The 25,603-nt window shown below is 36.9% G+C and overlaps 1 protein-coding gene across 1 annotated transcript in view; it reads left to right on the forward strand.

Moving 5' to 3' along the window:
• LOC128642265 (uncharacterized) overlaps nt 1–23,566 on the forward strand; it is a 64,161-nt gene extending 40,595 nt beyond the window's left edge. The window contains exons 2-5 of the mRNA XM_053694973.1: nt 2,912–3,238; nt 4,240–4,536; nt 6,263–6,376; nt 20,605–23,566. Coding sequence (XP_053550948.1) covers nt 3,223–3,238; nt 4,240–4,536; nt 6,263–6,376; nt 20,605–22,211 — 2,034 coding nt within the window. The 5' untranslated portion in view covers nt 2,912–3,222 and the 3' untranslated portion in view covers nt 22,212–23,566. The remainder of the gene's footprint in view (nt 1–2,911; nt 3,239–4,239; nt 4,537–6,262; nt 6,377–20,604) is intronic.
• The last annotated feature ends 2,037 nt before the right edge of the window (nt 23,567–25,603 follow it).

The raw sequence follows: 25,603 nt of genomic DNA on the forward strand, positions 1-25,603 counted from the left end.
ATCCCTTTAAGCAGATACTGTATTCTAATGAATTATTATTATTATTTTAGATGTATGTGTTCACATTTAAATAGAAACATATAACTAATTAAAGGGACATTAAAGTAATTTGCTGCATCTAATTTGTTGAATTTAAATTGTATTACAGATTTATTTATTTTGTAAACGTTTCTGTGCTGAGAATATAATTTTTTTATGACCAATTGTTACTAAAAGAATCAATTGGAGGGAGCACTCAGAACAACTGAAGGAACTAATTAGTGTAGAGTTTAAAGGACCTCTAAATACAGTAGATTTGATTAATTGACAAATATTTTTATTTGAAATTAGCAGTAATTTGGTAAAGTTAATCCAATTTTCCCTCCCCGTATCATGTGACAGCCATCAGCCAATCACACAATGCATATACGTATATACTATGCGCTTTTGCACACGCCCAGTAAGAGCTGGAGCCTGAGGAATAGGAATGGGCGAATGTGGCTAAATCGAAACTCGAATGGTAGAATGAATATTCCTTTGGATAATCGTTTTACACAATCGAATATTAATAAGAACAAAAATTATTTAAAATTCAAAAAATCAAATGTTACTTTCAATTTTCAAATGTTCCTTTTGATTTTGAATTTTGCTTTAGATTTTGAATTTTGCTTTTGAATCTAATGTTGCCTTTAAGCTTGAATGTTCATAATAGTTCATAATAGTTCAAATATATACATTCAAATTTTGAATGTGAATATTCTATATATTATGAACATTCGAAATTTCAAATTGATTTTCATTATTTCGAATTAGCTTTTTAAAATTAGATTTTACATTCAAAATAAACATAAAATTTGAATATTACAACGAATATTACTAAATGTTCATTAAAATTTGAATACCAATATTCGAAATTAGAATGTTAGAATGTTTGATAAACATTCAAAATTTGATTCGAACGGACGAATGTCTAAAAATTCTATTTTAATTTAGAATGTTTGCAGAATATCTGCCCATCCCTAATCAGGAACTGTGCATATAAAAAGAATGTGCACATTTTGATAATGGAAGTATACTGCAAAGTTTTCTTTAAATTGCTGCTTTATCTGAATCATGCAACTTTAATGTTTACTTTAGTAGCCCATTAAGGCCACCAAATGCAATGCCATTCAAAGAAATAACAAATAGTAACTCACATTTGTTGAGCTCAGCACTAGAAGGTATTGGAAGCATACTAAGGTGGTGATTGTCAATTAAAGAACAGGTCTGAGTCAGTGGAATATCCTTGTGTTATTGGTGGACCTAGCACAAGAGTGTCAGATCCTTTAAATGACTATAAAATACAGTAGAGTGAATAATCTACAAACACACAATGCAATAACACTAACTTTGAATTTCAAATGAGAAATAGTTTATTACTGCCAAATTTAGATGTTTCCTTTAATACCCCTGTTCCCTTTGTCACGTAAGAGCCACCAGCTAATAACAGATACATATACAGAAATATATAATGTGATACCTTACAAATTTGCACAATTTGATATGTCTAAAGATGGATATGTATGTATACATATATATGTTTATATGTGTGTTCATATGTATTTATGTATTTACAGACATATATACACATAAATATATATCTATCATCTATCTATCTATCTATCTAGCTATCTATCTATCTATCTATCTATCTATCTATCTATATATATAAATATATATCTATCATCTATGTATCTATCTATATATATATAAATATATATCTATACCTATATATAATCATGTATATATTATATATATCTGTATATATCTATACCTATATATAATCATGTATATATTATATATATCTGTATATATCTATACCTATCTATAATCATTTATATCTATATTTTTAAAAAAAACATCAGATATATGTAGAAATATGTATTTATGAATAAACAGAACATATTCTGTTATTTGAAGAACACTGTAATGTAAAATATTCATATTTTCCTGTTAGGTTTTTTTTCTTTGCTCTCTTGGTATACTTTGTTGAAAACTAAACCTAGGTAGGCTCATATGCTAATTTCTAATCCTTTGAAGGCCGCCTCTTATCTTAGTCCATTTTGACATTTTTTTTATAGCTAGGCAGCGTTAGTTCATGTGTGCCATATATATATATATATATATCATTGTGCCCACTCCTGTGGAGTTATTTATGAGTCAGCATTGATTGGCTAAAAGTCTGTAAAAACTGAAATAAGGGAGCAGTCTGCAGAGGCTTAGATACAAGGCAGTCACAGAGGTAAAAAGTATATTAATATAACCGTGTTGGTTTATGCAAAACTGGGTAATGGGTAATAAAGGGATTATCTATCTTTTTAAACAATAAAAAGTCTGGAGTAGACTATGAGGCCCATTTATCAAGCTCCGAATGGAGCTTGAAGGGCCGTGTTTCTGGCAAGTCTTCAGACTCGCCAGAAACAGAAGTTATGAAGCAGCGGTCTAAACCTAAACCGCTGCTCCATAACCCTGTCCACCTGCTCTGAGCAGGCCGACAGATATTTGCACAATTCAACCCGATCGAGTACGGGTTTATTGACACCTCCCTGCTGGCGGCCCATTGGCCGCGAGTCAGCAGGGGGCGGCGTTGCACCAGCAGCTCTTGTGAGCTGCTGGTGCAATGCTGAATACGGAGAGTGTATTGCCTCTATCCCTCTAAGGTTGAGAAAACATCACTAGGAAGTTTGGGTGATATTTAGCTTTCAATCCTTCAATACATGAGAAGTGCCACCATTCAAATAAAGAAGTAGATATAAATGTGGACTAAGTTAAAGTTCTTGAGAAGAAGCTGATATAGCAGTCAGACATCTTTCAAGACCTCCCCCCCCCCCCCCCCTTGGTATTCAGCAACACAGCACATTCTGTATCTATTAATTGTGTCTGTTTTCTCTAGGTGCGTTGCTGGAACTGACTGTTCATCCTCAGAGTGCTCTACTGGGAGCCAATATCCTCATCCCTTGTACCTTCCAAGTGGATAAACTCCCTTTAAACCCCCAATTACTTGCAATAGATTGGTACTTTCAAGGAAAGGAGATCTTGAGCTATAATAACGTTGTTAGAACATCACATCCAAGGGTGTCCTTGAACACAAGTGTGACAAAAGATGGGATTGCTTCTCTGTTAATCTGCAACATAAAGATATCTGATAGTGGAATCTACAAGTGTTCAGTTGTCTATACTCCAGAAGTAAAAGAGGGGGAAGTCATGGTTGATGTTTATGGTAAGAATGTAAAAATATTTTATAGTTTGTAGTTAAAATCCGAATGTGCCATTCAGCTTCTTTCAGAGCCGAGTTTGTACTTGTGAAACAGCAAAACACTAAAATCTGTGCAAATCCAGATTTTAGTGTGTTGCTGTTTCACAAATAGAAATTAACTTCCGAAAATGACTGAACAGCACGAAGCACCTCTGAATGCACACGTCTATTAAAAACTGTAGATTGTGGGATAACAACCATTTCTAGGAAAGAAAGAAAAAAAGGATTTTTATTTAAATTAATTTAATTGATCTACCCCCCCCCCAAAAAAAAATATTTTCTGTAAACAAATTACAAGAATATAGAATCATATTTGATATACAAAAAATGCAGGGTAACAAAATTACCTCTCGTACCAAAAATCAAACAAAAGAAAAATAAATAAATAACATTCATGTAGTACATTGGTTTTAAAAATATATATATATATATATATATATATATATATATATATATATATATATATATATATATATATATATTAATAAATAAATATATGTAAAAATATTTTATTTTATACTTTGTAGTTCAAAACTGGAGACAACCACTTCTTACTAATTCACAGTAAGAGATAAAGAAAAAAAATGCAGAATACAAATACTAAACTATTCACCAAACTAAGTAGTGAATTAACAAAAAACAAAAAAAATATGTAGAACATCATATTAAAATTAACAAAAGTTCACAGATGTTCTAAAAATATAACACTTTATGTATATGCTACTGTAATTGTTACCCTGTGTAAAGGATATGATACCACAATATTAAAATGCAAAAATAATTGTATTCCTACAATTTATATGCCACAAAGAAACAAACTGAGCTTGACTGTCAGACTTTAGTTATTTTTGTTCACTTATTTGCATCAGACTAGAGAACACTTGTTGTGTTGGGTAAAATTAATGAGTCAAGATTACAATCTACACACAAAAAATGAAATTTATATTATTCTTATTATTTTACAGCTTCCCCAACAATCACAATCACAAATAACATTGTTGTAAAGAATAAGGAGAGCTTCCTTAACAGCACAATCTCCGGCTTCTATCCAGTTGACATTGACATAAAGTGGTTCAGAGACAAAGAGGTCCTGGAATCTGTTAATGACCCACTTCAGAGAAATTCTGATGGAACATACTCAGTGAAAAGCTCAGTCATAATAACACCCACCAAAGAAAACGAAAATCACACCTACTCAATCAGGGTCCTACACTTATCTCTTCATGAACCTCTCCAGAAGGATTTCCAGTTTGTCTATGGAGGTAATTTCCAGATTAATTATGAAGGTTCAAATAATCTTCTCTGAATTTAGCATAGTTTTTTATTTCAATATATGATTAAATACTGTTATTAGTATGCATTATTTATAACAACCCAAATATTTTGCATCTCTTGACAGGTAGAAAAAAATTGTACTAAAATTATTAAATTATTTATAAAGCATAATATATATATAAGATATGTGCATTTGTTTTGTTATGCATGCACATTTGTTTTTGAAACATGGATATTCATGTCATTTTCACAAAACAAATATCTAAATGAATGAATTACAAATTTAAAGAAAACTAAGAAATACTGACAAAATTCGTCAGTATTCGTTTCCTTTAAATTACCTTAGGAGTTTTACTTCTAGCGTGCTGGAGAGCCGTACTAATCCCAACCCATCTTCACAGATCCCCGGGGCTCACTAATTAGAGTCTTAACGCTGTGGATCCCAGGGCCGGCACTAAAGGTGAAAGTCCTTTAGCACAGACCCTGAGATCACACCCCAAGGCTCTGTGAAGAAGGGTCGGGATTAGCGTAGCTCACCAACGAGCTATATGTAATGATGTAACGCTACAGGACAACTTTTTCACCTGTAGCAAAGGAACATTTACGTTTGTTTAACAAAAACTAATGTAAATGTTCCAGGAGCATTCAATACATGCTTAGTTTAAAATGAAACGAAGAGTGAAGAGCTCAGCAGTCGAATATTCGTAAAACTACATTTGTTGAATATTCGGTCCAAAATATATATGTGTATTCTATGGACCTTTCCTGAGACCTTAGAAGTAGAGTGAGCCATCCATCTCGGGACATAGAGATCACGCTGAAGGGGCAGGTACTACATCATTGACCGGTGGAGTTGGCTGTGTGCTAACGACGGTCTGACCGGTGAAGTGTGACTGTGTTCTAACGAGGGTCTGACTGGTGAAGTGTGACTGTGTTCTAACGAGGGTCTGACCGGTGGAGTTTGATGTGTTCTAAAGAGGGTCTGACCGGTGAAGTGTGGCTGGGATCCTACGGCGGTCTGCCTATACTAACCCTCTTCTGTTAGTATTTTACACCTTTTCAGCCTACTGCTTTCTGTGCTGAACAATCACTTATGGTGCACCATATGAACTGCTTCAATCTTGCTAGTAATGCCTGTGTGTAAGGGGGCCCAGGTGCTTTGTCTGTTTTGTCTGTCTCTATGTTTATTGAATCTATGTTTGTTTTTATATATTTATGATAAGGACTATTTGCATTAACCTGCATAGTCCCTGTGAATAATGTTTAATACGGTTTGAGTGCTGTTACCTGGTCTTTTGGATGTTCCCTATTTTTGCTCATCCACTTTTCTATAGTAATATATATGTAGGTAATTGTTTTCAGGTTTCACCCTACTTGCAAGTCACTTTATTTATAGATGAGCAAACCCCTTGTCCTCTTTATATATACACACACACCCACACCCAAACACAAAGAACCACATGAAGAACTCCACTACTTGTTCAAGATTGGCTTAGTGCACCATCAGTTTAGCGCACAATCCACTTAGCACTTATGTGATATACAGCATTAATTTTACTGTGTGCTCCAATAGAAGTCTATCATGTGACGGATTTAGCGCACCCACACAATCATGTGAGCGATAAAAATATTTTTGTGCTCCACTTGTAATCTTAAGCCATTATATCTAGACTATTGTCTGTTTTATTATCTGTGAATTATTTTTTTTTCCAGAAGTGAAAACATTGTCAACAACAATTTTAATATCTTTGATGACGGTGGCTGTTATCTTCTTGATTGGTGGGAGTGTTGCTTTCATCTTGTGCCTAAGAAAACGAAAGAAAAAAGGTATATTTAGTTTTCACCAAGTCATTTATTTATTTTGAGTAATTCCTGTTTTTATGTAAAAGCATCACAAATCTGGTTAAAATTATTTACATTCTGACATTGAGCCTGATTCTCTAAACCTCACTGGCACTTAGTAAAATTATTATACAAACCTCACATGGGCAAAAGCCAAAAATCAATCTATTCTCTAAAAACCTGGAAGTTCAGGTGAGTGGTCAATTGCCTCTCTTAGGCCTAGATTTAGATTTGGGCGGTAGCCGTCAAAATCAGCGTTAGAGGCTCCTAACGCTGGTTTTGGGCTACCGCCGGTATTTGGAGTCAGTCAGGAAAGGGTCTAACGCTCACTTTCCAGCCGCAACTTTTCCATACCGCAGATCCCCTTTCGTCAATTGCATATCCTATCTTTTCAATGGGATCTTTCTAACTCCGGTATTTAGAGTCGTGGCTGAAGTGAGCGTTAGAAATCTAACGTCAAAACTCCAGCCGCAGAAAAAAGTCAGTAGTTAAGAGCTTTCTGGGCTAACGCCGGTTTATAAAGCTCTTAACTACTGTGCTCTAAAGTACACTAACACCCATAAACTACCTATGTACCCCTAAACCGAGGTCCCCCCACATCGCCGCCACTAGATATCATTTTTTAACCCCTAATCTGCCGACCGCCGCCTACGTTATACTTATGTACCCCTAATCTGCTGCCCCTAACACCGCCGACCCCTATATTATATTTATTAACCCCTAACCTGCCCCCCACAAAGCCGCCGCCAGCTACCTACAATAATTAACCCCTAATCTGCCGACCGCCACCTACGTTATCCTTATGTACCCCTAATCTGCTGCCCCTAACACTGCCGACCCCTATATTATATTTATTAGCCCCTAATCTGCCCCCCTCAACGTCGCCTCCACCTGCCTACACTTATTAACCCTTAATCTGCTGAGCGGATCTCACCGCTACTATAATAAAGTTATTAACCCCTAATCCGCCTCACTCCCGCCTCAATAACCCTATAATAAATAGTATTAACCCCTAATCTGCCCTCCCTAACATCGCCGACACCTAACTTCAATTATTAACCCCTAATCTGCCGACCTAATCTCGCCGCTACTGTAATAAATGTATTAACCCCTAAAGCTAAGTCTAACCCTAACACTAACACCCCCCTAAATTAAATATAATTTAAATCTAACTAAATAAATTAACTCTTATTAAATAAATTATTCCTATTTAAAGCTAAATACTTACCTGTAAAATAAACCCTAATACAGCTACAATATAAATTATAATTATATTATAGCTATTTTAGGATTTATATTTATTTTACAGCTAACTTTGTATTTATTTTAACTAGGTACAATAGCTATTAAATAGTTAAGAACTATTTAATAGCTAAAATAGTGAAAATAATTAAAAATTTACCTGTAAAATAAATCCTAACCTAAGTTACAATTAAACCTAACACTACACTATCAATAAATAAATTAAATAAAATACCTACAATTACCTACAATTAAACCTAACACTACACTATCAATAAATTAATTAAATACAATATCTACAAATAAAAACAATGAAATAAACAAAGACCCCCAAAATAAAAAAATGCCCTACCCTATTCTAAATTACAAAAGTTCAAAGCTCTTTTACCTTACCAGCCCTGAACAGGGCCCTTTGCGGGGCATACCCCAAAGAATTCAGCTCTTTTGCCTGTAAAAAAAACACATACAATACCCCCCCCAACATTACAACCCACCACCCACATACCCCTAATCTAACCCAAACCCCCCTTAAATAAACCTAACACTAAGCCCCTGAAGATCTTCCTACCTTATCTTCACCATACCAGGTTCACCGATCGATCCAGAAGAGCTCCTCCGATGTCTTGATCCAAGCCCAAGCGGGGGGCTGAAGATGTCCATGATCCGGCTTAAGTCTTCATCCAAGCGGGAGCTGAAGAGGTCCATGATCCGGCTGAAGTCTTCTATCAACGGCATCTTCAATCTTCTTTCTTCCGGATCCATGTTCATCCCGCCAACGCGGAACATCCATCTTCACCGATGACTTCCCGACGAATGACGGTTCCTTTAAGGGACGTCATCCAAGATGGCGTCCCTCGAATTCCGATTGGCTGATAGGATTCTATCAGCCAATCGGAAATTAAGGTAGGAAAATTCTGATTGGCTGATGCAATCAGCCAATCAGAATCAGCCAATCAGATTGAGCTCGCATTCTATTGGCTGATCGGAACAGCCAATAGAATGCGAGCTCAATCTGATTGGCTGATTGAATCAGCCAATCGGATTGAACTTGATTCTGATTGGCTGATTCCATCAGCCAATCAGAATTTTCCTACCTTAATTCCGATTGGCTGATAGAATCCTATCAGCCAATCGGAATTCGAGGGACGCCATCTTGGATGACGTCCCTTAAAGGAACCGTCATTCATCGGGAAGTCGTCGGTGAAGATGGATGTTCCGCGTCGGCGGGATGAACATGGATCCGGAAGAAAGAAGATTGAAGATGCCGTTGATAGAAGACTTCAGCCGGATCATGGACCTCTTCAGCTCCCGCTTGGATGAAGATTTCAGCCGGATCATGGACATCTTCAGCCCCCCGCTTGGGCTTGGATCAAGACATCGGAGGAGCTCTTCTGGATCGATCGGTGAACCTGGTATGGTGAAGATAAGGTAGGAAGATCTTCAGGGGCTTAGTGTTAGGTTTATTTAAGGGGGGTTTGGGTTAGATTAGGGGTATGTGGGTGGTGGGTTGTAATGTTGGGGGGGATTATGTATGTGTTTTTTTTAAAGGCAAAAGAGCTGAATTCTTTGGGGCATGCCCCGCAAAGGGCCCTGTTCAGGGCTGGTAAGGTAAAAGAGCTTTGAACTTTTGTAATTTAGAATAGGGTAGGGCATTTTTTTATTTTGGGGGTCTTTGTTATTTTATTAGGGGGCTTAGAGTAGGTGTAATTAGTTTAAAATTGTTGTAATATTTTTCTAATGTTTGTAAATATTTTTTTATTTTTTGTAACTTAGTTCTTTTTTATTTTTTGTACTTTAGTTAGTTTATTTCATTGTATTTATTTGTAGATATTGTATTTAATTAATTTATTGATAGTGTAGTGTTAGGTTTAATTGTAGGTAATTGTAGGTATTTTATTTAATTTATTTATTGATAGTGTAGTGTTAGGTTTAATTGTAACTTAGGTTAGGATTTATTTTACAGGTAAATTTGTAATTATTTTAACTATTTTAGCTATTAAATAGTTCTTAACTATTTAATAGCTATTGTACCTAGTTAAAATAAATACAAAGTTACCTGTAAAATAAATATAAATCCTAAAATAGCTATAATATAATTATAATTTATATTGTAGCTATATTAGGGTTTATTTTACAGGTAAGTATTTAGCTTTAAATAGGAATAATTTATTTAATAAGAGTTAATTTATTTTGTTAGATTTAAATTATATTTAATTTAGGGGGGTGTTAGTGTTAGGGTTAGACTTAGCTTTAGGGGTTAATACATTTATTACAGTAGCGGCGAGATTAGGTCGGCAGATTAGGGGTTAATAATTGAAGTTAGGTGTCGGCGATGTTAGGGAGGGCAGATTAGGGGTTAATACTATTTATTATAGGGTTATTGAGGCGGGAGTGAGGCGGATTAGGGGTTAATAACTTTATTATAGTAGCGGTGCGGTCCGCTCGGCAGATTAGGGGTTAATAAGTGTAGGCAGGTGGAGGCGACGTTGTGGGGGGCAGATTAGGGGTTAATAAATATAATATAGGGGTCGGCGGTGTTAGGAGCAGCAGATTAGGGGTACATAGGGATAATGTAAGTAGCGGCGGTTTACGGAGCGGCAGATTAGGGGTTAAAAAAATATGCAGGGGTCAGCGATAGCGGGGGCGGCAGAATAGGGGTTAATAAGTGTAAGGTTAGGGGTGTTTAGACTCGGGGTACATGTTAGAGTGTTAGGTGCAGACGTAGGAAGTGTTTCCCCATAGCAAACAATGGGGCTGCGTTAGGAGCTGAACGCGGCTTTTTTGCAGGTGTTAGGTTTTTTTTCAGCTCAAACAGCCCCATTGTTTCCTATGGGGGAATCGTGCACGAGCACGTTTTTGAAGCTGGCCGCGTCCGTAAGCACCGCTGGTATCGAGAGTTGAAGTTGCGGTAAATATGCTATACACTCTTTTTTGGAGCCTAACGCAGCCATTCTGTGAACTCTAAATACCAGTGGTATTTAAAAGGTGCGGCCAGAAAAAAGCCAGCGTAGCTAACGCACCCCTTTGGCCGCAGAACTCTAAATCTAGGCGATAGAAATTAAAGATGATCTCTAGAATAGAGAATTTTGCAGGGGAAAGTGAGTTTAACAGGGAGCACCCAGCACTGACAGTAACAGAGCATGATTTTTTAAGCAAATAAAAAATAAATTGCTGTGTTATCAGTGTAATTGTTCTTGTATTTGCTTCTAGTTTTGAGGATATTGAAACAAACTCATCAGCATATGTTTCACAAGATAAATCAGTGAGCACTGCTTAGAGAATACAACGAGAGGTGTAACAGCATCAAGCACCCAAAGAAAGCCCCTGCCCAGCACTCTTTCTGAGATTTAGAGAACTCATTGCAGATTGAAAAAAATGTTGTACTATAAGCAGTAGCACTATTTTTAATTAACACTGTATTAATTTCATAAATATGATTTCTATTTTGCAGTTTCATTACAATTTTTAATTTATATTAAAAAATTACTTTTTTTTTGCTTACACTTTCATTAGTTTTACTTTATATTATGGGATTATGATTTTTACTTTTTATTATAACTTTTTTGCTCCATTACACTTTTAACATTGTACTTTTTATTATGAAATTACACTATTTTTTAAATAAGATTTTTACTTTGTACTTTCATTATAATTTTTGCTTTGTATTAATAATTTATGGTGTTTGCATGGTAGTTTTAAATTGTGTATTTTATTGAGAACTTTATTGCAATGTACGTGATTTAGGGAGTGAAAGACCCTAGAATTGTCTAGAATTCTGTGACCTCATAGCACTGGCACAGACTTTTTAAGAAAATCTCGACTGTGTGGAGAGCTTTAGAAAATCAGACCCAATGGGGCATATCTATCAAGCTCTGTATGGAGCTTGATGCCCCGTGTTTCTGGCGAGCCTTCAGACTCGCCAGAAACACAAAATATGGAGCAGCGGTCTTAAGACCGCTGCTCCATTACCTGTCCTCCTGCTCTGAGGAGGCGGACAGAGATCGCCACAATTCAACCCGATCTAATACGATCGGATTGATTGACAACCCCCTCACAAGAGCTGCTGGTGCAATGCTGAATACGGAGAGCGTATTGCTTTCCGCATTCAGCGAGGTCTGGTGGACCTGATCCGCACTGTCGGATCAGGTCCGCCAGACCTTTGATAAATATCCCCCAATATCAATAATGGACAGTAACATCTTGTGATTACATCATTATTCAGCAGTTTTCAACAGACATTTGTATTTTAATTGTTTGCTGCAATTGATTTTCTCCACCCACCGCTTTTCTCATTTGGGGGAACCAATTTAGACTTGAGTCTGACAAAAGACAGGGCTTGCCACTATCATTTTGTTAACAAAATCTCCATTGTCTGGGTACAGAAGAAAAGATAATATAAACTGCAAATTAGAGACATATATGTGGCAGGGTTAGGTTTGTGAAGCCTGTCATGTGATCTTTAAATGTTCAGGACATGCAAAATCCACAATGTTAAGACTTAAATTACAGGAAGAGGAGACAAAATAAATAATGAAAGTTTATTGATTATTTTTTTTACTTTGTATAATTAAGCATTTTATATTAAAAGCTCAAAGTGTTTACTGTCTCTTTAAACCTGGCATGAGCATAAACGCCATACCATTGATGGACACTGGTACTTATAGAGTTGTCTATAATTTTATACTATGTATATTTATTGTTTTTTTATTTAACCTCCCATTTGCCTCCATTCTTATACAAAGAACATGTATAAAAGGGTTTGCTTAGCAAATTTATAACTTTTGACAATTTTAATAAATAATTGGGGGCAATACAATAATGATTGGGTGTTGATAGCCCCCTCCTATCCTCCCTAGAGCCAGTGGAGGCTCCTCCATATGTGCACTGTCGCACGTGAACCCCCAGGGGGCAGAGGAGGGGGAAAAAAAATGAGCATTTAAAAAAAAAAAAATGAGAAAAAAAAAATTATGAAAAATTTTAATTTTATTTTTTATTTATATTATTTAATATTATATGTATTAAATAATGCTTTACTGGCACTGCTGCTTAGCTTATATACCCTGCTATTTAATCTATTATCATTCTCATCACTGACTCGCCACTGAGTGTTCATTAACAGACACTGTATATTTATTATCAGGCTCAGGCAGGAGGCAGGAGCTAGGACCGGGTGGACTACTCAGTGTGCTGACGTCCGTGACGTCACACCACACACCACCACGGCGCACTGCCTGCTGCTGCTGCCTGAGGCTGAGCTGAGAGAGGCTGATTGACAGTCCAGGGCAGGCTCCAGTCTCCACCCCCCACTCGCACGTGCGGTAAGGAGCTCTATATGCCTGCACAGTGATCGCAATGTATTCACTGTGCAGGCGTAGAGCTCCTCCCCAGCCTCATGCCTATAGAGGCATAATCGCACAGGCTGAACTGTGCGGTCGTTCAGCCTGTGCTCTGTCTCCTCCCCCAGCCTCTTGATCCGGACTCCTCAGACTCTGTGATAGGCTCCATGGCTCACGTGATGGCCCCCACGAGGCTCCTCCCAGCTCAACGGCGCGAAAATCTTTGGAGATAGCCGTTGAGCTGAGAGGAGTGTTTTTGCATAGCTCTGTGCAAAAATTGTTTACAACAAAACTATATATTTTTTGCTGCCTGCTGGCAGCCATCAAGCATCAACAAGTTGATTGAACAGTGACAGACAGTCAATATTTGCTGCTGTGTGCTGACTCAGTGTCTGCTGAGCTGCAGTCAAGTAGTGTGCAAAGAAATAGCCAGGGCCCAGGAGCAGGCTAATAGACAGTTAGATAGTTAGCCAATAGCCATTATAATTATTATTAATTACATTAGGCTTAGCTTAGCAGCAAATTAGTTTAGAACTGTAGATTCACAGTCACTACTAGTAGTATTCAGATTTTCTAGTTATCTATATCTATATAGAACTTGAAGATACTTTAGTTAACTTAATTTATACTAGTAATATATTATTAGTTCAGTAACTTTGTGGGCAGATATTTTAATGATTTTTGCTGCAGGCCTGCAGTTTTTTATATAGAGTAACTGAGTGAGTTGAGTCTTGAACTAGTGTTAAAAAAAAACAAACCTTTTTTTTCTATTTGTAATTTAAACAACAGATACAGTCTGAGTCTGAGATTGCTTTTTAGATAGAGTGAGTTGAGTCTAAGTTGAACTTGAATTAGTGTTAAAAAAAAAACATTTTTATTTTTCTACTTGTAATTTAAACAACAGATACAGTCTGAGTCTGAGATTGCTTTTTATATAGAGTAACTTGAGTCTTGAACTTGAACTAGTGTTTAAAAAAAAACATTTTTATTTTTCTACTTGTAATTTAAACAACAGATACAGTCTGAGTCTGAGATTGCTTTTTATATAGAGTAACTTGAGTCTTGAACTTGAACTAGTGTTTAAAAAAAAAAACATTTTTATTTTTCTACTTGTAATTTAAACAACAGATACAGTCTGAGTCTGAGATTTCTTTTTATATAGAGTAACTTGAGTTGAGTCTTGAACTTGAACTAGTGTTTAAAAAAAAAAAAACATTTTTATTTTTCTACTTGTAATTTAAACAACAGATACAGTCTGAGTCTGAGATTTCTTTTTATATAGAGTAACTTGAGTTGAGTCTTGAACTTGAACTAGTGTTTAAAAAAAAAAACATTTTTATTTTTCTACTTGTAATTTAAACAACAGACACAGTCTGAGATTAGCAAGTTTAGGAGTATACTGGATTTTTAGGGAGTTCTTTAACAATTTAGTTCAACTTCTAGTTGATATTTTCTAATAGCTGCAGAGCAGCAAAGCTACCTACCTACAAGTTATATATTACATAACAACCGCCAAACTATTAAACTATTACTTCAAGTTGAGTTGTATATTTTCTAACAGCTGCAGAGCAGCAGAGCTACCTACCTACAAGTTATATATTACATAACAACCGCCAAACTATTAAACTATTACTTCAAGTTGAGTTGTATATTTTCTAACAGCTGCAGAGCAGCAGAGCTACCTACCTACAAGTTATATATTACATAACAACCGCCAAACTATTAAACTATTACTTCAAGTTGAGTTGTATATTTTCTAACAGCTGCAGAGCAGCAGAGCTACCTACCTACAAGTTATATATTACATAATAACCGCCAAACTATTAAACTATTAAGTTGTATATTTTCTAACAGCTGCAGAGCTACCTACCTACAAGTTATATATTACATAACAACCGCCAAACTATTAAACTATTACTTCAAGTTGAGTTGTATATTTTCTAACAGCTGCAGAGCAGCAGAGCTACCTACCTACAAGTTATATATTACATAACAACCGCCAAACTATTAAACTATTACTTCAAGTTGAGTTGTATATTTTCTAACAGCTGCAGAGCAGCAGAGCTACCTACCTACAAGTTATATATTACATAATAACCGCCAAACTATTAAACTATTAAGTTGTATATTTTCTAACAGCTGCAGAGCTACCTACCTACAAGTTATATATTACATAACAACCGCCAAACTATTAAACTATTACTTCAAGTTGAGTTGTATATTTTCTAACAGCTGCAGAGCAGCAGAGCTACCTACCTACAAGTTATATATTACATAACAACCGCCAAACTATTAAACTATTACTTCAAGTTGAGTTGTATATTTTCTAACAGCTGCAGAGCAGCAGAGCTACCTACCTACAAGTTATATATTACATAATAACCGCCAAACTATTAAACTATTAAGTTGTATATTTTCTAACAGCTGCAGAGCTACCTACCTACAAGTTATATATTACATAACAACCGCCAAACTATTAAACTATTACTTCAAGTTGAGTTGTATATTTTCTAACAGCTGCAGAGCAGCAGAGCTACCTACCTACAAGTTATATATTACATAACAACCGCCAAACTATTAAACTATTACTTCAAGTTGAGTTGTATATTTTCTAACAGCTGCAGAGCAGCAGAGCTACCTACCTACAAGTTGTATATTACATAATAACCGCCAAACTATTAAACTATTAAGTTGTATATTTTCTAACAGCTGCAGAGCTACCTACCTACAAGTTATATATTACATAACAACCGCCAAACTATTAAACTATTACTTCAAGTTGAGTTGTATATTTTCTAACAGCTGCAGAGCAGCAGAGCTACCTACCTACAAGTTATATATTACATAACAACCGCCAAACTATTAAACTATTACTTCAAGTTGAGTTGTATATTTTCTAACAGCTGCAGAGCAGCAGAGCTACCTACCTACAAGTTATATATTACATAACAACCGCCAAACTATTAAACTATTACTTCAAGTTGAGTTGTATATTTTCTAACAGCTGCAGAGCAGCAGAGCTACCTACCTACAAGTTATATATTACATAACCACCGCCAAACTATTAAACTATTAAGTTGTATATTTTCTAACAGCTGCAGAGCTACCTACCTACAAGTTATATATTAGATAAGAGCAAAGGACTGTTCTTTGTGTGTAAACTAACAGTTAAGATGGCACTTAGTAAAATTAGTGTGTCTGAGCTAAAGCAATTACATTTTTCAACGTTGCCCATTGAAAGAAAAATGGAAATTAAAATGCTCAGGCCAACACCTATGCTTAACCTTACCCAGGTGACAAAATGTAAAACTAGAGATTACAAAAGAGAATTCAAACCCGAGGTATATGATAAATATCCATGGATTTGTGGTTGTGAATTATCTAACAGGCTCTTTTGTTTTTATTGTCTCCTGTTTGCAAAACAAAGTGGGGATTCAAGCTGGGTGAGTTATGGTGTCGCCGATTTATCACATTTAAGTCAAAAAACCAATAAACATAATTGCTCCCAATCACATTTAAACTCCACATTAGAGTTTAATTTGCTAGGAAGGGTTGATATTCGGCAACAACTTGACAGTGCATATCGTTTGAATATTAAAAAACATAATGAGCAAGTAACGAAAAATCGCTATGTTCTTTCCAAAATAATTAATTGTATTTTATTTTGCGGCGCATTTGAGCTTGCACTTCGAGGACATGACGAACACGATGATTCATTAAATCCAGGCATTTTCAGAGGTCTTATAAACTTCTCAGCAGAGCTTGATGCATCTCTAAAAGAACATCTCGCTAGTGCCACTGTTTTTAAAGGAACGTCAAAAGAAATTCAAAACGATTTATTAGACTGTATGCTTACTGTTTGCCAGAACCAAATAAAGAAGGAAATCTCAAATGCAAGTTTTGTAGCAGTGATAGCAGATGAAACTACTGATGTTTCATCTGCCTTCCAATTGGTTGTTGTTTTTAGATACATTATAGGTAACGGACAACCGGTTGAGAGATTCTGGGAATTCACTAATCCAGCTGGACATGATGCCGAATCTTTAGCTACGTGTATTCAAGCTACTTTGGAAAAAGTTATAGACAACCCAGAGAAACTGATATCGCAGAGTTACGACGGTGCAAGCGTGATGAGTGGTCAGCATGCAGGTGTTCAGGCTATAATTAAACGTACCTACAAGAATGCACATTTTGTGCATTGCTACGCACATCAGCTCAATTTAATTGTCAGCCAAGCAAGCAGTCAAAATCAACAAGTTCGAGTATTTTTTTCAAATCTAAGTGACATTACTAACTTTTTTAGTAACTCGCCACAAAGGATAGCTATTCTAGATGAAACTGTTAGAAGAAGGATACCTCATGGTTCAGCCACCAGGTGGAATTTCAAGAGTCGAACCGTCAATACAGTTTTTGAAAACAGGGAACAGTTAATTGAATGCATGGAAAAAATAGAGTCAACATCGAAAAAAGAAATAGCTATAAATCAAGCAGGGGCTATTCGGCGTATGTTACAAGACTCGGTATTTGTGTTTTGGCTTACAGTTTTTCACAATATTATGCCACATGTAGATGTGTTATACAACCAACTTCAGAAAACACAAACAGATGCGGCACTTATTAGAAAACATATTAACACTTTCCAGCAGACAATGGAAAACGAAAGGAATAGAATGGACACAGTGACCATGACGATATCAGAAACAGAGGAAACATCTAGGAAAAGGAAGAGAGAAAATATTCACATTGCTCAGACTGTGGCAGCTAAAGAGATATGCGATGTTATCACAAATCAAGTAAAAGATAGATTTTCTTTTATAACTCACTACTCGGCTGTTTCTCTCCTCCAAGCGGAAAAATTTGCGGATTACGAGAAAATTTTTCCAAATCAGCTTCTTGAACAAACATCAGCGGTTTATCACACATTACAGAAAGATCGCCTGAAAACTGAACTAGGAGTAATTTACAGAAGACCAGATTTCCGAAATATGAATGGTGCCATCAGTCTTCTACAGTTTGTAATAGAAAATAACTTGGACAGTACTTTCTCTGAGACCTACAAACTGTTGCAAATTATTTCGACTATTCCCGTGACAACTGCTGAGGCTGAGAGATGTTTCTCAACTTTAAAACGAGTTAAGACATTTCTAAGGAGCACCATGACTGAGGAAAGACTGACTGCTCTAGCCATGCTCACAATTGAAAAACAATTGATCAATGACATGCCTACATTCACCGAAAATGTTATTGATTTATTTGCCTCAAAAAAAGACAGGCGGATTGACTTAATTTACAAAAATTGTACTTGAGTTAACAACATTCTGTTTTAATCTTTACTGTTGAAGTTAATTATTAAGCACTAGTGTAATAGAAATAATCTTCTTTTGTAGAAAGTAAAATGTGGGTGTATTTATCTTCATGTTGCCAAGGCCTTTGGCTGCATTGCCTTATATCGAACACTGGGGGCTGGGGCAACAGTAATTGAAATGTGGTTGTATTTCTCTATAAAGTGGAAGGTTCTTTAAATCCAGGAATATATATGTTTTCATGAATGTACATTCAACATTCTTATTATTTTGCAGCTTTAATTAATCATTTGGTTAATATATATATGTTATTATATAATTTAACTGAGCACCATCATGTATATTTTAAGACTAGACATGGGCAGGTAGTGTAGGCTCCTCCATTTGTGCACTGTCGCACGTGAACATGGCTGTACTGAAGAGTATGCATTCATAGATTTAAGATGTCTGTGTCCACTATGAGGAACACAGTGAGCAATGCATGGTGAGGATATGGAAGACCACAGGCACAGTTCTTGTTAAGGCCAGAAGTGGCAGGGCAAGTAAAATATCAGAGAGGGCCAGAGGCAAAGGCAAAGGATGGTGAGAACGGTCAAAAACAGCCCACAGACCACCTCCAAAGACCTGTACTACTGGGAATATTGTTGAGGGTCTCATGGATTCCACTCAATATCAGCAGATACTTGAGAATAATGTTGAGGAATCAGTCACAAACTTCAGTTGAAGTTACCCCCAGGCCGGGGCTGGATATTTCAAGAAGACGATGACCAAAAACACTGCTGGTTCAAATGGGTGGGGCCATTTGAGGGGCGTGACTTTCACAAAGGGGTGTGGCTTTTAAAATGGGCGCGGCTTATTAAAGGGGCGTGTTTTTCAAAAGGGGCGTGGTTTTTCAAAGGGGTGTGGCTTTCTAATAGGGGGAGGGTCTTGTGCACCCCCATCCTAAAAATTCACCAGCCGCCACTGCCTAGAGCACAAAAAGATCAAACATAAACTAAACAAACAAATGGATCTCTATTGCCTAAAATGTCAGGAATACATTGATACAATTGTGTATAAGTTTCCTCTTTTTCAGAAACAATTATTCTCATCAGTATCATCATTATTTGTAAAGTGCCACTAAATAATAAATAGGGCTAAGCAATGACACCTGGTTGTAGCAAAAATACAGATAAACAGACTAAACTAAACACATTAAAATGACATTACAGGGCCAGGCCAGTAAACTCAAAACTAAACTTTTAAACAATTTTCCAATTTATTTCCATTATCTAATTTCCTTTATTCTTTTTCTATTCTTTGTTGGAAATCATACCTAGGTAGGCTTATGAGCAGCAATGCACTACTGGGAACTAGCTGTTGATTGGTTGCTGCATGTATATTCCTCTTGACTTTGGCTCACCTTATGTGTTCAGCTAGCTCCCAGTAATGCGTTGCTGCTATTTAAAAAAAGGATGCCAAGAGAATGTAGCACATTTGACAATAGAAGTAAATGGAAAGTTGTTTAAAATTGTATGTTCTATCTGAATCATGATATAACATTTTTGGTTTCAACTTATAAATTGCTAAACATCTATTAAACATATTGTGCTTTTGAAAAAAAGATTGCACTTTGTTCCACGCTCTCTAGTGAGCCAAATAGCAAAATCTGTAAATCAAATAACTGTTTAGGAAATTTGTAGCAGTTTAAAAACCTACGTTACAGAGTTTGCTGATTGGCCTGTCTAGGGAGCGTGTGACAAAAAACAACTTCTACACAAAAGCAAGAGGTCTTTAATGTCCTTTTAATACAGGTGGACACAGGCTCTACTCTAAAGAGTTTGTAATCGACTGGTAAATAATTATTTCCCAGAGGCAATTCATAATTCTATTTGTTTTGACTTTTAAGTTTTTCTTAAAGGAACATCAAATTGTTATTAGACGACATTTCTGTCATTTTATAATGAATTAACATATTGATCAAGTCTGAAACATTTCAGGACACATTAACAGTTTGTTTGATGCAATTCTCTTTCAATGCCAAATTACACCCACCACTTGCAAGGCCAGTCACAGTCATAAAGTTAATATAAAGTGTGTTGTTTTGCAGTTATTATCTGATAAAGGGTAATTAGGGCTAAATATGTAGCAAGGTTGGCCTTGAAAAGCCAGCAGGTGCATTTCAAGTTCTTAGAATTAGAAATTGCTAAATTTTCAGAGTTAAATAAAAAATAAATAATGAAAATATATTGCAAAGTTGTTTAATTACACATAACTAAAGATTTTTTTTTATAAAAGTCTCAAGGTGTATACTGTCCCTTTAAACATATCAACCACTATTCCTATATTGCAGATGTAATGACATCAGGTAAAAAACGAAGCTCTGCAGGAGACATTACCACACAAGAAAATATTATGTCACCAATGGAAAAATATCCCAGACCAAATAGCTCAAGAGAGACTTTAATAATAAGAGGATCTTCTAGATCTTCACCAGGAGAAGTTTATAGTCAGAAGAATAAAACAAATTACATATCTACTCAAGGAGGAGCTTTTAATCAGGAGAATCAGGAGAGTGCCAGATCTGCACCTGGAGGAGCTTTTAATCAAGGGAGTGCCAGATCTGCACCTGGAGGAGCTTTTAATCAAGGGAGTGTCAGATCTGCACCTGGAGGCACTTTTACACAGAAGACTCAGGAGAGTACCAGATCTGTACAAGGAGGAGATTGTACACAGAAGAGTCAGGAGAGTACCAGATCTGTACAAGGAGGGGCTTGTATTCAGAAGAGTCAGGAGAGTACCAGATATGTAAAAGGAGGAGATTGTACACAGAAGAGTCAGGAGAGTACCAGATCTGTACAAGGAGGGGCTTGTATTCAGAAGAGTCAGGAGAGTACCAGATATGTAAAAGGAGGAGATTGTACACAGAAGAGTCAGGAGAGTACCAGATCTGTACAAGGAAGAGATTGTACACAGAAGAGTCAGGAGAGTACTAGATCTGTACAAAGAGGAGATTGTACACAGAAGAGTCAGACGAGTATCCAATCTGTACAAGGCAAAGATTTTACACTGAAGAGTCAGGAGAGTACCCAATCTGTACAAGGAGGAGCTTATACACAGAAGAGTCAGGGGAGTACCAGATCTGTACAAGGAGGGGCTTGTATTCAGAAGAGTCAGGAGAGTACCAGATCTGTACAAGGAGGGCCTTTTGCACAGAAGAGTCAGGAGAGTATCAGATCTGTACAAGGAGAAGATTTTACACAGAAGAGTCAGAAGAGTACCAGATCTGAGCAAGAACGAGTTTTTACACAGAAGAATCAGCCGAATATCAGGTCTGTACTAGGAGGAGCTTTTACGCAGAATAATCAGGAGAGTATCAGGTCTGTAAATAAAGAAGGTTTTAATCAGAAAAGTCAAATTAATGTCATGTTGACACCAGGCAGAGATTTAAGCCAGAAAAGTCAAGATAGTGCTAGATTTACACCAGGCGGAAATATTACTCATGATAATCCGAAGAATGTCAGATCTGCATCAGGAACAGCTTTTAGTCAGAAGAGTGGCAGTTTTACATCAGGACCTTTTAATCAGAAAAGTCAGATCTACAGAATTACATCACAAGACTATTTTAGTCAGAAGAATGCTAGACATGTACCAGGAGCTTTTGATCATGAGAGTGCCAGATATTTACCAGGAGGAGATTTAGGTCAGAAGAGTAAGGATAGTTTCAATTCAGCTTATAGTCATTTAAATTACAGATCTGCACCAGGAGGAACTTTTCATAAGGAGAGGACAAGATCTACACCAGGAGCAGATTTTAGTCAAGAGAGTCAGGTAAATGTCATATGTGCACCAGGTGCCAGATATGCACCTAGAGGAACTTTTCTTCTGGAGAGTCAAAAGAGTGTAAAATATTTACCAGGTAGTAATTGTGGTCAGGTGAATGCCAGATATGTACCATGAGCATCTTTAATCAGAAGAGTTGCCAGAGTGCCATATCTACACCAGTAGGTGATTATAGCCAGAAGAAGAAAATGCCATATCTATACCAGTGCTTATAGCCAAAAGAGTCGGGTGAGCTCCATATTTTCACCAGTAGCTGCTTATTCCCAGAAGAGTCAGGAGAGTGCCATATCTACACCAGTAATTGTTTATATATAGAAAAGTCAGGAGAGCACCATATATTCATCAGTAGCTGCTTAAAGCCAGAAGAGACAGGAGAGTGCCAGATCTAAACCAGTATGTGCTTATTGCCAAAAGAGTCCAGAGAGTGCAAAATGGAGCCAGGAGAATGTCATATCTATACATGTTAGTGCTTATATCCAGAAGAGTCAGGAGAGTGACATATCTTTAAAAGTTGGTGCTTATAGCCAAGTCAGGAGAGTGTCAGACCTACACCAGAAAGTGCATATAGCTGGAAGAGTCAGGAGAGTGTCATGTCTAAACCAATAGGTGCTCATAGCCAAGATAGTCAGGAGATTGCCAGATCTACAACAATAGGTGCTTATAGCCAGAAGAATAAAGAGAATGCCTTACCCATATCAGTGTGTCATACATCAGGGTGCCATATCTATACAGGTTGGTGGTTATAACCAGAAGAGTTAGGAGAGTGTCAGATCTGTATCAGTAGTTGCTAATTGCTAAGATCTACAGCAGTAGCTGTTTTTAGCCAGAAGAGTCAGGGGAGTGCCAAATATGCACCAGGAGACAATATTGTTCTGTAGAGTGCCAGATATACACAAGAAGGAGCTTGTATTCGGGAGAGTAAGGGAGTGCCAGGTCTGTCTCTAAAAGATGAGCTTTTAATCAGGAGACTGATATATCTACACCAGAACTTGTTTGTCATGAGGATAAACACATAGTTATATTTGAAGGTTTTCATCTAATGTATTCCTTTTCTAATAAAAAATAAAAACAATAACTGTGGAGAAACGATTACCCTATACCATTATCAGGTGGTCTTTTCCATTGATAAAATCGTCAGAAACATGGGCCCTCAAGCTTCATCCGGAGCTTGATAAATGGGCCCCTTTGTTTTTATTCTTTAATGTTGAACTACAAATAATGTTTTTATTTGTATTGCTTTGGTTTTTTTGTATCGCCTTCTTGTCGTCAAACGCTGACTTGTCCAGTTACCAGATGTATTCACCTATAAGAGAAGACGATTAAATAGTTTAAGATACTTGTATACATTGTGCATACCTTGTTAAGAATACTTCTAATATCACAAGTTTTTGATATTGTAAACTTGATTAAAAAATGTAATAAAAATATTTAACTAAAAAAAAATAAAAAAAATAAAAACACAAGAAAACCAACCTGGGAGTAACATTTGTAATTATTCAATTTTAAGCTTGATGGCAGAATAGGTTCTCTCGATTACAACCCTAGAGAAGAGGATTACAGCCTAGTTACCTGAGAGGGCCACTACCCATTCTACTTATTATGCCACTGCGTTTTAGGCACCCTCTCCTCAGACAAGCCCACCTAATGGCTCAACCTTTTGGCAGGCTCATCCACTCACCACCCTCAGCTATCATTATCTGCAAATTTAAAAGGATATTGGGGGCTAGCTGAACACATCAGGTAAGCCAATGACAAGAGGCATATATGACAGCCACCAATAACCAGCTAGCCCCGGTAGTGCATTGCTGCTTTTGAGCCTACCTAGGTATACTTTTCCACAAAGGGTACCAAGAGAACAAAGCAAATTAGCTAATAAAAGGAGATTGCTCTGTCTGAATCATGAAAGTGGAATTTAGATTTTAATTGTCCCTTTAAAGCATTCATCTACCAGGCTGTAAGTGTCCTGTTCTCCAACACGCACACATAAAATATTTCCCTTGAGAAGTTGCCATAGGTCTCCAAGTGACATCAGGAATTGTAGAAATAAATAATGAACTATGAACTTACAAGATAGGACCGACTGACTAATCAGCCTCAGCCATAAGAGTATACTAAAATGTATGGCCTGCAACCATGAACATCAGATCAACAGCCTAAAGGAACGACCAGCTTTGCACCTGTAGAATGCAGAACTGAAGAAAACCAGTGTCTGTCTGTCCTATCTAATTGTTCTGTGTGTTTATCTAGCTGTCTGTATTTATCTGTCTGTCTGTTCTGTCATTCTCTATAACCTGTACCCACAGATTTAAGGCTTGCAACTACCAGGCTGTAAGTCCCCTGTCCTCCAATATTCACACACAAGACATTTCAATGAGATGTCACCACAGTTCCCCCAGCAACAACAGAAATTGCACTAATAGATGGAGCATCATGAACCAACTGACTAATCTGCCCCTTCCATAAGAGCATATTAATATTCAAGGCCTGCAAGCTGGAACCTCAGATCAACAGTCTCAAAGAACCACCAGCTCTGCACCTGCATCTAAAACAAAGAAAATCATCAGAATGCAGAACTGAAGAAAACTAAAACAAGCACAACAATAACTATTGGATGGGTGTGTGTTTCATTTGATCTTCCCAGAGCAAAATAAGTAGGCTTCTACCTATCCTTCTTTTAAATACTCCATTTGCTACCCCCTCAGAGTGACAGCTAGCAGTCCCTTTTATACTCCCCCTCTCATAACTGCAAAAGTGATTAACCCTTAGTCAGATCCATTCCTATTAGGTCACTAAGGCTCTGTGTTGTTGTACAGTATGTGTGTGAGCACCAGCTAGTTCCTTTTTAAGTTAACTTCCTGTATCAGAGGATGACTGAGTGCTTCCTTTGCTATGGGAAATGCATCCAGTGTTTTTTGAGAGTGCTACCAATAGAATGAGTTTTACAACCAGTCCAGTCTAAGGGGCCAATAGAATGAGTTTTACAACCAGTCCAGTCTAAGGGGCCAATAGAATGAGTTTTACAACCAGTCCAGTCTAAGGGGCCAATAGAATGAGTTTTACAACCAGTCCAGTCTAAGGGGCCTATCTATCAAGCTCCAAAAGAAGCTTGACGGCCCGTGTTTCTGGCAAGTCTTCAGACTCGCCAGAAACAAAAGTTATGGAGAAGCGGTCACAAAGACCGCTGCTCCATAACCCTGTCCGTCTGCTCTGAGCAGGCGGACAGGAATCGACGGAATTCAACCCGATTGAGTACGATCGGGTTGATTAACACCCCCTGCTGGTGGCCCATTGGCCGCGAGTCTGAAGGGGGCAGCGTTGCACCAGCAGCTCACAAGAGCTGCTGGTGCAATGTTAAATGCGGAGAGCGTATTGCTCTTCGCATTCATTGATGTCTTGCGGACCTGATCCGCACTGTCGGATCAGGTCCGCAAGACATTTCTTAAATATGCCTCTAAGAGTGCAGTCTGTTATTATGTTTTACACATATTTTTCTAGAGAAACTACATATT

Source organism: Bombina bombina, chromosome 11, assembly GCF_027579735.1.
Source record: "Bombina bombina isolate aBomBom1 chromosome 11, aBomBom1.pri, whole genome shotgun sequence".
In the NCBI taxonomy this organism is placed as follows: Eukaryota; Metazoa; Chordata; class Amphibia; order Anura; family Bombinatoridae; genus Bombina; species Bombina bombina.